The 13,145-nt window shown below is 42.6% G+C and overlaps 3 protein-coding genes across 3 annotated transcripts in view; all 3 read right to left on the bottom strand.

Moving 5' to 3' along the window:
• Positions 1-3,573, bottom strand: part of LOC118430602 (nucleolar protein 7-like) — a 12,432-nt gene extending 8,859 nt beyond the window's left edge. Inside the window, 1 exon segment of the mRNA XM_035841577.1 lies at positions 3,475-3,573. Coding sequence (XP_035697470.1) covers position 3,475 — 1 coding nt within the window. The 5' untranslated portion in view covers positions 3,476-3,573.
• Positions 3,574-4,524: 951 nt separating this feature from the next.
• Positions 4,525-8,925, bottom strand: LOC118430127. The gene is made up of 10 exons (XM_035840837.1): positions 8,724-8,925; positions 8,055-8,172; positions 7,430-7,530; positions 6,855-6,956; positions 6,649-6,725; positions 6,450-6,459; positions 6,088-6,304; positions 5,505-5,589; positions 5,009-5,195; positions 4,525-4,818 (listed from the first exon to the last, which is right to left on the bottom strand). The coding sequence occupies exons 1-10, from the start codon at positions 8,853-8,855 to the stop codon at positions 4,702-4,704; spliced, it is 1,146 nt and encodes a 381-aa protein (XP_035696730.1). The 5' UTR covers positions 8,856-8,925; the 3' UTR covers positions 4,525-4,701.
• A 1,997-nt stretch (positions 8,926-10,922) lies between these two features.
• On the bottom strand, positions 10,923-12,221 carry LOC118430944 (intelectin-1a-like). Its single transcript, XM_035841973.1, has one exon. The coding sequence runs from the start codon at positions 12,107-12,109 to the stop codon at positions 11,156-11,158; it is 954 nt and encodes a 317-aa protein (XP_035697866.1). The 5' UTR covers positions 12,110-12,221; the 3' UTR covers positions 10,923-11,155.
• Positions 12,222-13,145: the final 924 nt, after the last annotated feature.

Below are 13,145 nucleotides of genomic sequence, written 5' to 3'. Positions count from 1 at the left end.
CGTTTTGTGAATTTTAATAAGTTTTAAAAAACTTGTTAATTGACACAGTTGTCGTCCCGACCAAGTCTTCCATTAGTTTAATACTGTTTAATCATCGCACTAGTGTGCCATACTATCAGTGACAGTTGTCCACCAAAGTTTCCGTCATGAGGCAGTTTTATACTGTTTAACACTCGGTTATTAATTGCAAAGCCGTCCTCCTGACAAAGTTTTCTGTTATAAACTATTGTGTCAATTAATGTGACAAACTAGCAAACTGAATAGATATGCCTAAATCGTATAATCATTCGATTGAAAAAGTTTTCGGCAGAGCGAGTTTTCCGTCATAAGATAGTTATTATGCGTTTCAAAAGTGTGTCATATGATTGACACAGTTTTCAGATCAGACAGCGCAGTACTAGATTTGACAGTTTACTTGAACAAGTTAGTATTTCAGTTACTTTAAACCCTACCATGGTCCAAACTCCAGTAATCAGTTGTTAATTGATATGAAAAAACCGCATCTAAAGTCATATATATACGAAGGAATGCCATTTAGTTCGTAAGAAGGGACCTTAGAACTTGTCTGACACACTTGCAGAAAAGCGCTGCCTGAACCGCGCTATTATGTGTGTCATTCATATTGACACAGTTTGACTTCTGAACACGCATTAATATTCCGCTTTAAGTTAGCTATATACAGTTCTTACGGCGCCATTATATAAGTGTGTCATTCAAATTGACACAGTTTGTCTCCTGAACACGTATTTTGCTATTAGTTAGCTATATACAGTTCTTACGGCGCTATTATGTAAGTGTGTCATTCAAATTGACACAGTTTGTCTCCTGAATACGTTTTCGCTATTAGTTTGTTATAGACAGTTATTTGGGCGCTGTCTACAAGTGTGTCATTCGAATTGACACAGTTTGACATTTGAACACGCATTCCGCTTTAAGTTAACTATATACAGTTCTTACAGCGCTATTCTATAATGCATTGTGTCATTCAAATTGACACAGTTTGTCTCCTGAACATGTTTTTCGCTCCTAGTTAGCTATATACAGTTCTTACGGCACTATCATGTAAGTGTGTCATTCAAATTGACACAGTTTGACTCCTGAACACGTTTTTCGCTATTAGTTAGCTATATACAGTTCTTACGGCACTATTATGTAAGTGTGTCATTCAAATTGACACAGTTTGACTCCTGAACACGTTTTCCGCTATTAGTTAGTTATATACAGTTCTTTTAGCTTTGTTCTATAAGTGTGTCATTCAAATTGACACAGTTTGACATTTGATAACGCATTGCGCTTTAAGTTAGCTATATACAGTTTTTTTTACAACGCTGTTCTATGAATGCATCATTCAAATTGACACAATTTGTCTCCTGAACACGTTTTCCGCTATAAGTTAGCTATATACAGTTCTTTTAGCTTTGTTCTGCAAGTATGTCATTCAAATTGTCACAGTTTGACACCTGAATACGTTTTCCGCGATTTCTTAGCTATATACAGTTCTTACATTGCTGTTCTATAAATGTGTCATTCAAAGTGACACATTTTGTCTCCTGAACACGTTTCTCGCTATTAGTTAGCTATATACAGTTCTTACGGCACTATTATGTAAGTGTGTCATTCAAATTGACACAGTTTGACTCCTGAACACGTTTTCCGCTATTAGTTAGCTATATACAGTTCTTTTAGCTTTGTTCTATAAGTGTGTCATTCAAATTGACACAGTTTGACATTTGAACACGCATTCCGCTTTAAGTTACCTATATACAGTTCTTACAGCGCTATTCTATAATGCATTGTGTCATTCAAATTGACACAGTTTGTCTCCTGAACACGTTTTTCGCTATTAGTTAGCTATATACAATCCTTATGGCACCATTATGTAAGTGTGTCATTCAAATTGACACAGTTGGACTCCTGAACACGTTTTTCGCTATTAGTTAGCTATATACATTTCTTTCAGCTTTGTTCTATAAGTGTGTCATTCAAAGTGACACAGTTGGACTCCTGAACACGCATTGCACTTTAAGTTACCTATATACAGTTTTTTTACAGCGCTGTTCTATGAATGCATCATTCAGATTGACACAGTTTGTCTCCTGAACACGTTTTTCGCTATTAGTTTGCTGTATACAGTTCATTCAGCTTTGTTCTATAAGTGTGTCATTCAAATTGACACAGTTTGTCTCCTGAATACGTTTTCGCTATTAGTTTGCTATATACAGTTCTTTGGGCGCTGTCTACAAGTGTGTCATTCAAATTGACACAGATTGACATTTGAACACGTTTTCCGCTATTAGTTAGCTATATACAGTTCTTTTAGCTTTGTTCTATAAGTGTGTCATTTAAATTGACACAGTTTGACTCCTGAACACGTTTTCCGCTATTAGTTAGCTATATACAGTTCTTTTAGCTTTGTTCTATAAGTGTGTCATTCAGATTGACACAGTTTGACTCCTGAACACGTTTTCCGCTATTAGTTAGCTATATACAGTTCTTTTAGCTTTGTTCTGCAAGTGTGTCATTCAAATCGGCACAGTTTGACACCTGAATACGTTTTCCGCGATTACTTAATAGCTATATACAGGTCTAACATCGCTGTTCTATAAATGTGTCATTCAAAGTGACACATTTTGTCTCCTGAACACGTTTCTCGCTATTTGTTAGCTACATACAGTTCTTACGGCGCTATTATGCAAGTGCGCCATTCAAATTGACATAGTTTGTCTCCTAAACACGTTTATCGCTATTAGTTAAGCTACATATAGTTCTTACGGCGCTATTATGTAAGTGTGTCATTCAAATTGACACAGTTTGTCTCCCCAAGGAGGTCTCCCGAACACGTTTTCCGCTATTAGTTCCCTGTATACACTTCTTACAGCACTGTTCTATAAATGTGTTCATCAAATTAACACAGTTTGTCTCCTGATGTCTACGAGAATGCCAGTTAGTTCGTTCGGAAGGGACCTTACAACCGTTGCAGGGTTGCAGATTCGCAACGTGGGCCGAGACGATACGAACAAACACAAACTTTGTGCAAAACGTTGTGCAAGTTCAAACATACTTTCGCCAAGAGTCCCTTAACAAACCTAATTTAACAATATGCGTAAGCCTGACTTGAATCCTCCTCTACCGAACCTAGCGCAGACTGTGACCGTCAAGATACCTGGTGACCCGCGTTCAATGACCTCACTCGTACGACCCGGAAGTATATGATCGTAATCGGTTGCACGGAAAACCCCATGCAGTGCGAAATCGAGGCCGAAAACAGGCATAAAGAGCCAGTTTGAAGGCTAACTTTGACCCTTCAAATCTCATCCCGAAATAATATTTGAATCAACACGAGTACTGTAGGCGATAGCACAACTCGTGGGGATTACGTGGACACCTTTGACAGCCTGATTTGGGCCACCGCGATTTTTTAATCTTTTTTTTACGCGACCATGTCAAGTGCCTCAAACGGGCGTCCAACAGTCACATGGACGCAGCCATTTTGGATAAAATGAGCCGCGGGGAAGCGCCACCTAGCAGTAATAGCTGGTACCGTAAGTGGTTTTCCGCCATCACTGGATCGATGAGTTCACTCAGGTGAATCACATCCTCCTACGCAGGGACATCCAACAGCCAAACTGCCTGTCCACATCCAGACAGGCAGTTTGGCTGTTGGATGTCCCTGTATAGGAGGATGGTGAATCATTGAAAGTGGAAGATTAACTTGCGAACTATATAACGTTAACAGTTAAAAGTGTTCACTAAGGAATACCATTCATGCATACAATCCAATATAACAGAATTTCCTGAACAAATTGCCGTGAGAAATATGGATTATGGAGGCGAAGATTTTATGCCATCCAATACTCCTTGCTAGCCAAATATTCTGGGGTTCCTCATTTCAATATAGCCCATGCACATGAACGGTTAGTTAGCAGGGTATGGGAGGCTTGGGAGCTGATTTGGATGGTCAGGCTCGTGTAGAGACTCGACGGAAACTCTACCGCTTTTACCGTATTTACTGACTTTCACTGTATCTACTTTACCATCGTCAAAAATGACACTGAAAAGTTTTTCTTCCTAATGATCTTTAATCTATGTAAACAATAGCTGGATTTGATAGAATGAGAAGGTACTTTATTCTTGATCTTGTTATTTAATCTAACTTCGATGATTTTCATATCATCACATGATCAGCTATGTATAGCGATGTCAGTATCAATATCATGGCTACTGTATACAATTCTGTCATTACCAAAGGGTCTTATTCTTACAGCGACATACACAATTGCTGTGTCAATTATACAATTCACCACGTTGACTGTTGCAATAGGAGACCTGGCACGTTGATGGGTGAATGAACGGGAGTATAGATAGATAGAGGGTAGATGGACGGATGGGTGGATGGATGGATGGATGGATTGGATGGATGGATGGATGGATGGATGGATGGATGGATGGATGGATGGATGGATGGATGGATGGATGGATGGATGGATGGATGGGTAGATGGACGGATGGGTGGATGGATGGATGGATGGATGGATGGATGGATGGATGGGTGGATGGATGGATGGATGGATGGATGGATGGATGGATGGATGGATGGATGGATGGATGGATGGATGGATGGATAGATGGATGGATGGATAACTGCCATTAATGACCTCAGCGGAGAACTACAGAATTTTTGCCAAATTGCTATTAATTGTATTATTTGGCCGAATAGAAAGCCTCGGTGTGCTTGTTGTGGTTGACAATCTCCCATCTCTTCATCCACGGACCCTGGATGGTGGTGTCAAAGTCGTTCTCAGCGCCTGCCTCGTTTTCCTAGAGGAAAATTGACAAGAATCAAATTTTGTAATATTCCTCTTAATCTAAACATTCAAACAGGTGGAGTAATGGGTTTGTCATGTTAACATTAATTTAAGTTACGTGCAGCATCAGACAAAAAATACTACCGATTTCTTCCAAAGGTCCTTCGGGATCAGTCCGTGCAATAATTTGAGACCAGACCCACCATGCTCCTTTGTTGTTGTTTGTTTCGATCCACGGCTTCGAATGTTTCCCAGTCGATCTTCAGGCCTGGGTTCTTAGCCGAGCGCATGGGCAGACAGTCCTTCAGCCCCCAGATGCCCACGGGCTTGGCGGGGTCCATCCAGCGCAGGTCCAGGCTCCAGCGCACCTCCCTGGATATGTTCGGCAGGCTAGAAGACAGATGACACTTTCCTATTTAACGTTTACGAATGTAATCCTATGTTGTTTGATGACATGTCGTGATGTAGTGTACGCTAACTGGAGCCTGGAACTTACAGACACAACTATTTTGTTTCGAGGACGCTTTAAGTACTTTGTACGATATCCACAGAGGCCATACGTAGTTGGAAAGCATTTTACCCACTCTTTAAATATACTGCTATATCTACGAGTATATGTCATCTTCAGGGTCGGGCCGCGGGGGTCACGCTTGAAGGACAGGTTCATGTTCAGAAACTGTGACTATATGCAGTACATACCTTCTGTGAGGGGTGGCGTTGTTGAAGAAGATGACACTCCCATAATTGATCTCACAGGTGACAACATCCTTATCGGGGTCACAACCTACAGACAACGTCGTAACAAAAGATGAAAGGTCCAATTTTCATATCTTTGGCAAGCCTTTTCCTTGGTCCTCCACTCCGACGGTCGTTATGCCATTACTTTACGGAAAACAGAACCAATGCATATGTGAATAAAACTTGGGACATATTTCTTGTATATTGCTACGTCTACGTGTCTAAAACACTAGTCTCTACCAGACTCCAGCCTGGCCGAATAGTAATGGAGGACTTTGGCCAAATTGGGAAAAGAAGTCTAGTCGGAGTTAATTGGCCTAGGTGAACTGACCGGCCGGCGGATAGCTGTAAAAGACTGGAATCCCATGCATGGCAACTTATTTGACCCTATTTGGCCAAATTCTTCTCTTTTTCATCCAGCTGACACGTCTTCTTGGAGACTACTAAAACATCCTGGCTGGCTGGCTTGTTGTCTAAACATCGCTGGAATAAGGATAGACATTATTCTGTATTTCATATCGCCCAGTTGAAGACCAGAACGTACCCAGAGTGTTTTTCAGCTCCCCTTCAGCCATCTCCACGTACCAGGTCCCTCCCATACAGCACACGTGTTTGGCGGTGACGCCCTTACGATGTCCGTACTTCACCATCTGCATGCAGCCGTTCTCAGCGTTCACGTCAAGGAAAGGGATCCAAGCCGTGCCCACAAAAGTACCCAGCAGTTCTGGGGCGAAGTAGGCATTATCTGAAAGGTTTATGTACTAGTTTAGTCCTTTTCGAAATCATTATCCGTTGATAATCAGATTACAACGACGATTGTGTCAATTCAACAAGGCACGGAATGTACGCAAAGGAAAGGCACATATGCTTCCAAACACATCATGTTTCTGTTCCATCTTTCCGAGCAGACGGTATCCTAGCAAACGTCATAGGAAGTCGAAATTGATTTGAATGGCAGGACAAAAATAGGTAAAACCTGCACCACCGATAGTATTTATAGATAGATAGATGAACCCACAGATAGTGCTTATCAAGTCTTTCAATTATGGTGTACACCAACTCTATATATGATGATTGAAAAGTGAGAGTATAAGTGTCGATTCACTTTCGGTGATCTAGCAAATGAGAGGCGAGATTTTCACTTGATGCCCACGGCACGTCCATTTGCTGATTTTGCGGCGTCTGTTGAAAATATGTTACAGAGAGTTAACATTAATACAGTCTTCTTCCATTACAGAATGGATTAGACACAAGGAGGGCCATAAGACCGATTTAGTCAGTTAACTGTGAACTGTTGGCGAATGGACGTACCTTAGGCCGAAGGTTCCAGTTGGGATGCCCGGCTATCTCCGGACCTACAAGCTGCTCCATCACATTCAGCAGGCGGTCATGGGCCCAGAGATCACGGAAACCCTGCAGAACGAAAATAAGTTCTGGCATCGTGTGGGACGTAACTGGCAGGGTGTTGGGCTCGGAACCTAGAGGTCCCGAGTTCGATACTTGTACTGCCCCCGATATTGTGCCGTTGGGAAAGGCACTTCGCACGACTTTACACGACTTTCCTCATTTCAACCAGGTGTAAAAATGGGTACATGACTTCGGTCGAGGAGGTAAAATACTATCTTTACTTTCTGTCTGTACCTTGTATGTGGCACTGTTAATATAAGTTACTTGAGTGCAGTGCCACATTGTCCTCGTCTTTTGTCTTTCCCAAAGCAAATAAAAATAATGCAATACAGAGCGTAAATATAATTTTTAAAAGCAGCTAAAACAGACTTCAAACTGTTTACTTTTAACTTATGCATGAACATTTTACTCATTTTACTTTCATTTTTGCCGTCCCTTTTTGCAATGAAAATCTGTCATTGTGTCGCTCGTGTCCTTACTTGTGGTAGCTTTGGTGTCTTGTGCAGGATAACGGAAATTCCCGGATATTCCTTTTCCAGGAGAATCAGTCGCTCGAACAAGTTGGCATTCTCGTGTTTATCTGCAACAAAGGGCAACGTTCATTTACAAACGGCCAAAGCACTGGCATGTTCTCTAAAATGATAACGTGTAATTACCAGCACTACTCAATACGTTATGGATAAATTGCCGTGAAACGTGGCATAAGATTAGGTCCTGTCTGGTGACTGACTCGTGTCTTTGTCCTGTCAAATAGATGATCAGATTTTAAGCCCCTTGTGGCTTTTCTACTTACTGCAGCAGAACGCCCGGCTTTGATATCTCGTGTTCTGGACATGGTATGGTCATGATTCTTATGCTCAGGAAAAAGTGATATGAGTCTGAGCTCTCTAGTAGCTTCTTTGAAACTGCAGGGGTGTCTCAATTACATACCGTATTCATCATATTATAATATCAATATCAATTTCATCTTATGCCTTTATTGACGTCTTGATATTTCTATCTAGCTTCCTTTAACACACAATTTTCTTTATGTTGAATCTTCCTTTAGCACACAGTTTTCTTCATGTTTCAATATGAAGATCATGAAACGTTATTATCTTGTACTTTTGATCAAACCGGCTTGAAACATCCTGTCGGCCAAGTCGTCCATAAGGTAGGCGATGGCATCCCGTACGGGCTGAAGCTCCTCTGGTGTGAAGAAATCTCGCACGACAACAAACCCCTGAAAAAGGAGCAATTCTGGCAACCAATCGGAACAGCATTCAAAAAAGTATCACTTTTGCATCATTTGCAAAAAAATGAAGCGCTTATCGTGATGATTTTATACAAAGTTTGTGATAGATATGACAGGAATATCAAAGATAAAACATGTTATCAATCTGCCGTTGGAGTGCTTGTTTACCTTTGTACAGTAGGCGTGTAACAAGGCTATAGCCTCTGAATCATACATGTACCTTTGGCTTCTTGTACAGAGTCTACAACAGGCGTCACACCGAAGTGGACTTTAACCTTGTTTTCGTGTGCCAACAAGGTAAATGCTTATGGTATGAACATGACCACTGATTTGTATAAACCTGTTCTTACTAAAAGTTACCTTGACTTTTATAGATCGAATTAACATTAATCATTGAAACAAACAAGTTGGCAATTAATTTTGGCAAGCAAGTTAGCAGTCGGTTTTTCTAAATCGAAGTTTCAACTTTAATCTTTTCACATTTGACACCTTTATCAACACACACTGTTACATATGCTCTTTATGAAACGCCTCTGTACCTCATCATAGAAGAGTTTGAGCTGCTCATCCGTCAGCTGTCCGTCTTTCTTGACGTTAGGCTGAGGAGGAGGGGTGAGATAGATCTCTGGACAGGGTGACATCATATCACTGCCTTCTGTCTTGGACGCCATGTCGTTTGGAAAGGTAGCACGTAACTTGTCGGTGTCATTCAATACCTAAAGCTAACTAACCTTTAGCCTTATCATTGGGTCCACAGTACGGGTAATAGGTAAACAAATTGTAGTAATTGGACAAATATAGAGACATAGCATGCAAGAGGGGTTAGCTGGCTTAGGGGTATGCTGCACACACACACACACACACACACACACACACACACGCACACACATACACACGCACACGTGCGCAAACAAACACACATATACATACGCAGCTTGTACTGTAAGATTTTACAAGGGGATGGGATATGTAGGGCACGTTGGTGTATCAACAGGTTGTATTTTCTTTCGGTATTGACCTTCTCTTCACTAGTAGAAACTTGTAAACTATGCATCTGTTTTAGCACTTAAGAGAAATGATTATGGAGTGGGGCGTGTTGCTGGTAGGAGCAGTTCACTGCTTTATAAATTCAATAGACTTTATCATTCTATGGTGGAATATGATATAATATTACCAATCTAAATTTGTATGACAAGAATGAAGTCACATCAGGCTCTTGTAGAATTTTGTTCATTTTGCTAGTATTGTACAATTGCATTTTTACAATGTCTTCCGTTGAAGTAATTTGTTGAAAGACGCCTGCATGCTATACATGCCACATGATACAGTAAGGAAAATCTGTACAACATGTGTATGATATTATTAAGTATATGATGTCCTAAATGATATGTTAGTGTGTTAATAATGTAAGCAGTTATGATCTTGCACATACGTTTCTTTGATCCAAATGTTGACTGAGATTTTCCTGTGCAAATATGATTATATTATAGATACTATAGTTTGAAGTCTTCATGGTTCCATGAATTGAAGGCTATGTGCTCACGTCACACTCAAAATGTTTTAGTTGAATGAAACAATACAGTTGTCAATTAAAACAATGAAATTGTACAACTCTGGTGCTGAATAACACAACCTGGCTGTTGTTGCTGTCCTTGGTGCTGAATAACACAACAAGTCTACTGCCCCTGTCCCTGGTGCTGAATAACACAGCAAGACTACTGCCCCTGTCCCTGGTGCTGAATAACACAGCAAGACTACTGCCCCTGTCCTTGGTGCTGAATAACACAGCAAGACTACTGCCCCTGTCCCTGGTGCTGAATAACACAGCAAGACTACTGTCCTTGTCCTTGCTACTGAATAACACAACAAGTCTACTGCCCCTGTCCCTGGTGCTGAATAACACAGCAAGACTACTGCCCCTGTCCCTGGTGCTGAATAACACAGCAAGACTACTGCCCCTGTCCTTGGTGCTGAATAACACAGCAAGACTACTGCCCCTGTCCCTGGTGCTGAATAACACAGCAAGACTACTGTCCTTGTCCTTGCTACTGAATAACACAGCAAGACTACTGCCCCTGTCCCTGGTGCTGAATAACACAGCAAGACTACTGCCCCTGTCCCTGAATAACGCAGCAAGACTACTGCCCCTGTCCCTGGTGCTGAATAACACAGCAAGACTACTGTCCTTGTCCTTGCTACTGAATAACACAGCAAGTCTACTGCCCCTGTCCCTGGTGCTGAATAACACAGCAAGACTACTGTCCTTGTCCTTGCTACTGAATAACACAGCAAGACTACTGCCCCTGTCCCTGGTGCTGAATAACACAGCAAGACTACTGCCCCTGTCCCTGGTGCTGAATAACGCAGCAAGACTACTGCCCCTGTCCCTGGTGCTGAATAACACAGCAAGGCTACTGCCCCTGTCCCTGGTGCTGAATAACACAGCAAGACTACTGCCCCTGTCCCTGAATAACACAGCAAGACTACTGCCCCTGTCCCTGGTGCTGAATAAAACAGCAAGACTACTGCCCCTGTCCCTGGTGCTGAATAACACAGCAAGACTACTGTCCTTGTCCTTGCTACTGAATAACACAGCAAGTCTACTGCCCCTGTCCCTGGTGCTGAATAACACAGCAAGGCTACTGCCCCTGTCCCTGGTGCTGAATAACACAGCAAGACTACTGCCCCTGTCCCTGGTGCTGAATAACACAGCAAGACTACTGCCCCTGTCCCTGGTGCTGAATAACACAGCAAGACTGAGCTGAATTTCACACCAGGACTGGTGTTCTGTCCCTGATGCTAAATGACAATCTACAGTACTGATAGTTGAGGAAAAATACTTCCCCATGAGCTAGGTTCCTTCTCAACAAGCATGAAAACATCTTCAGTTCCAAAAAAAATCCCTACTCTGTTTCACTAGTGTAGGAACTATTTGCTATTAAGATTTAAGGGGATATTCTGCAGAATTTCTTCAGCGATAAAAGAACAAGATGGTGGATTCAATGACGCGTTTGTTGGAGCTCCATTCTTTCCTGGTACCATAGCCGTTCCAGTCTTTGGACGCGTAGTCACCGCACTGCCTGGGTTCACCTTCTGGCCAGTATCCACCTCCACCGATACACACGTGCTCGGCATTGGGACCAACAAAATTGACACCTGGACAAACAGCATGACAAGCGCGCTCTAAGTTGAACACCCGAAACTGCACGAACCCGGGAATGGCTTCCTTGCGTGAAGCAATGTTTGGAGGCAACATTGACTGCACCGGATGATCACTGCCCTGTTCGTACACAATGGGGATGGCCGGACCGTTGTCGTGGGTGTATGTGCCCAAGTTGTAGCCAATGGGAAAATGATCTTTGAACAGGGAGTGCAGATTGCCACCGTAGCTATCCAAGAAACCGGTGGAGGTGCGGTACCGTAGGTAGGCGGCGGTTTTGTACTCTTTTAGCGGCACGTTGTTCGGTACGTGCCACAGCATGACATTGGAGGCGCTGATGCTGAAGTAGCCTGGGTTCTTGTAGTCGTCTGTAGTGGCCGACCCCATGGAGCCGAAGGTGTGTACGTTGGCCCAGTTGCCATCTCCCTCTGGATAGTGGGGGTTGTTCCCGCGGGTGCTGGACCAGCGATCCCCGGCCGTACACTTGCCGTACATGTCGTCTTCGTGCACGCTGGAGACCAGCGTCCAGCCGCCTCCGGCCGTGGTCATGTCGCAGTATGCCTGGTAGATGGTCCCGTCCTTCCCGATAAGGAAGTAGGCACCGTCCTGGCTGGAGGGGTTGTTCTGTTTGATGAGAAGGCAGGAGGAGGCGGGGTTGAGCACAGATCCGAGACCGTGGTCAAAGGTAGTGGTGTTTTTCACTGCCACAAAAACGGGTTCCATCTCAGGCACCTGCTTCTGCAATGCCACAACGACGGTCTCCATCTTGGAGAGGCGAGTGTCAAGGGCATTGGCAATGTTAGTGACGTTAGTGTCGTGTGTCTGGCAAATGCTCTTTCCTCTTCCAAGCTCCACCTCCGTTTCCTCAGAAAAGAAAGAGGGAGATGAAAGAGATAGAGAGAACGTCATTTCAGCAATGTCATTACTGATATCTTAATACATACTGGACAAGCATGCTTACATTTTGTATTAAATCTACAGTACTTTTACATTTATAGAATGTAATGCGAAATGCACGACATTCAATCTTAATACTAGACACAAATATGCCATGTAAAATTCAAATTCTTGTCTCTCCAACACTTGAAGATGCACCTCTTTTGGAGTTGTGACCATACGTTTATTCCATATCATCAAAATTTCCCGTCAGATGTTAAAAATAGAATTTGTAAGGGCCATCTTTGTGTTCTTGCTTTGTTAGTCTTTTCTCACTTTTTGCGTTCATGATGCAAATTTGCAATTCCGGATAAGGAGGAAACCGTTTCAATACTACCTCACGAGGAGGTTCCACAAAAAAACGTTTCCTGTTGTTTCAGATCCGTTTCGGAGCGTTCATGATGACAAAACTTATCCGTTTCAGCTTGCCTAACCGATAGAACCGTTTCATTTTGTGCATCATAAACGGGGCCTAAGCGGTGCGATACGTTTTACATCCGGGCATGTGCGTTCATATTTGGTGGCGCCACGGGAAAAAAGTACAATTCTTAATCTGTCATTCGGGTGTTTCGGCCGCGTTTTCAATCGTGAAATTCGTTTTTATTATCGGGTCGCCTCCTGGTAGACTGAGGAGCCAGCAGTCCTGATATCGCAAGGGAATGTATCAGGAGATCTAGTGGAAATGTCATATATCGGGACCACAATGTTTTTAGAGGCATTTCCATGGTCATGACAGAATCCAGCTTCAGTAAGACATTGGTTCAATTTCGATCAAAGACCAATAATCTGACACAGAAGTACAAGTTTGGGCAAGATCACAACAACCTCAGGGGTCAGAGGTCGCATTACCATGCAATACCATGTC

The sequence above is a fragment of the Branchiostoma floridae genome, chromosome 14, assembly GCF_000003815.2.
Source record: "Branchiostoma floridae strain S238N-H82 chromosome 14, Bfl_VNyyK, whole genome shotgun sequence".
In the NCBI taxonomy this organism is placed as follows: Eukaryota; Metazoa; Chordata; class Leptocardii; order Amphioxiformes; family Branchiostomatidae; genus Branchiostoma; species Branchiostoma floridae.
The sequence above is the reverse complement of the archived record's forward strand: the minus strand, read 5'-3'. Positions and strand labels throughout refer to the sequence as shown.

Coding starts and splice junctions, on each gene's coding strand:
- LOC118430127 (XM_035840837.1), bottom strand. CDS start 8,855: ATGGCGTCCAAGACAGAAGGCAGTGATATGATGTCACCCTGTCCAGAG. Junction 8,173..8,723: donor TCAAACTCTTCTATGATGAG/GTACAGAGGCGT, acceptor CTCCTTTTTCAG/GGGTTTGTTGTCGTGCGAGA. Junction 5,196..5,504: donor AACGCCACCCCTCACAGAAG/GTATGTACTGCA, acceptor TCTGTCTTCTAG/CCTGCCGAACATATCCAGGG.
- LOC118430944 (XM_035841973.1), bottom strand. CDS start 12,109: ATGGAGACCGTCGTTGTGGCATTGCAGAAGCAGGTGCCTGAGATGGAA.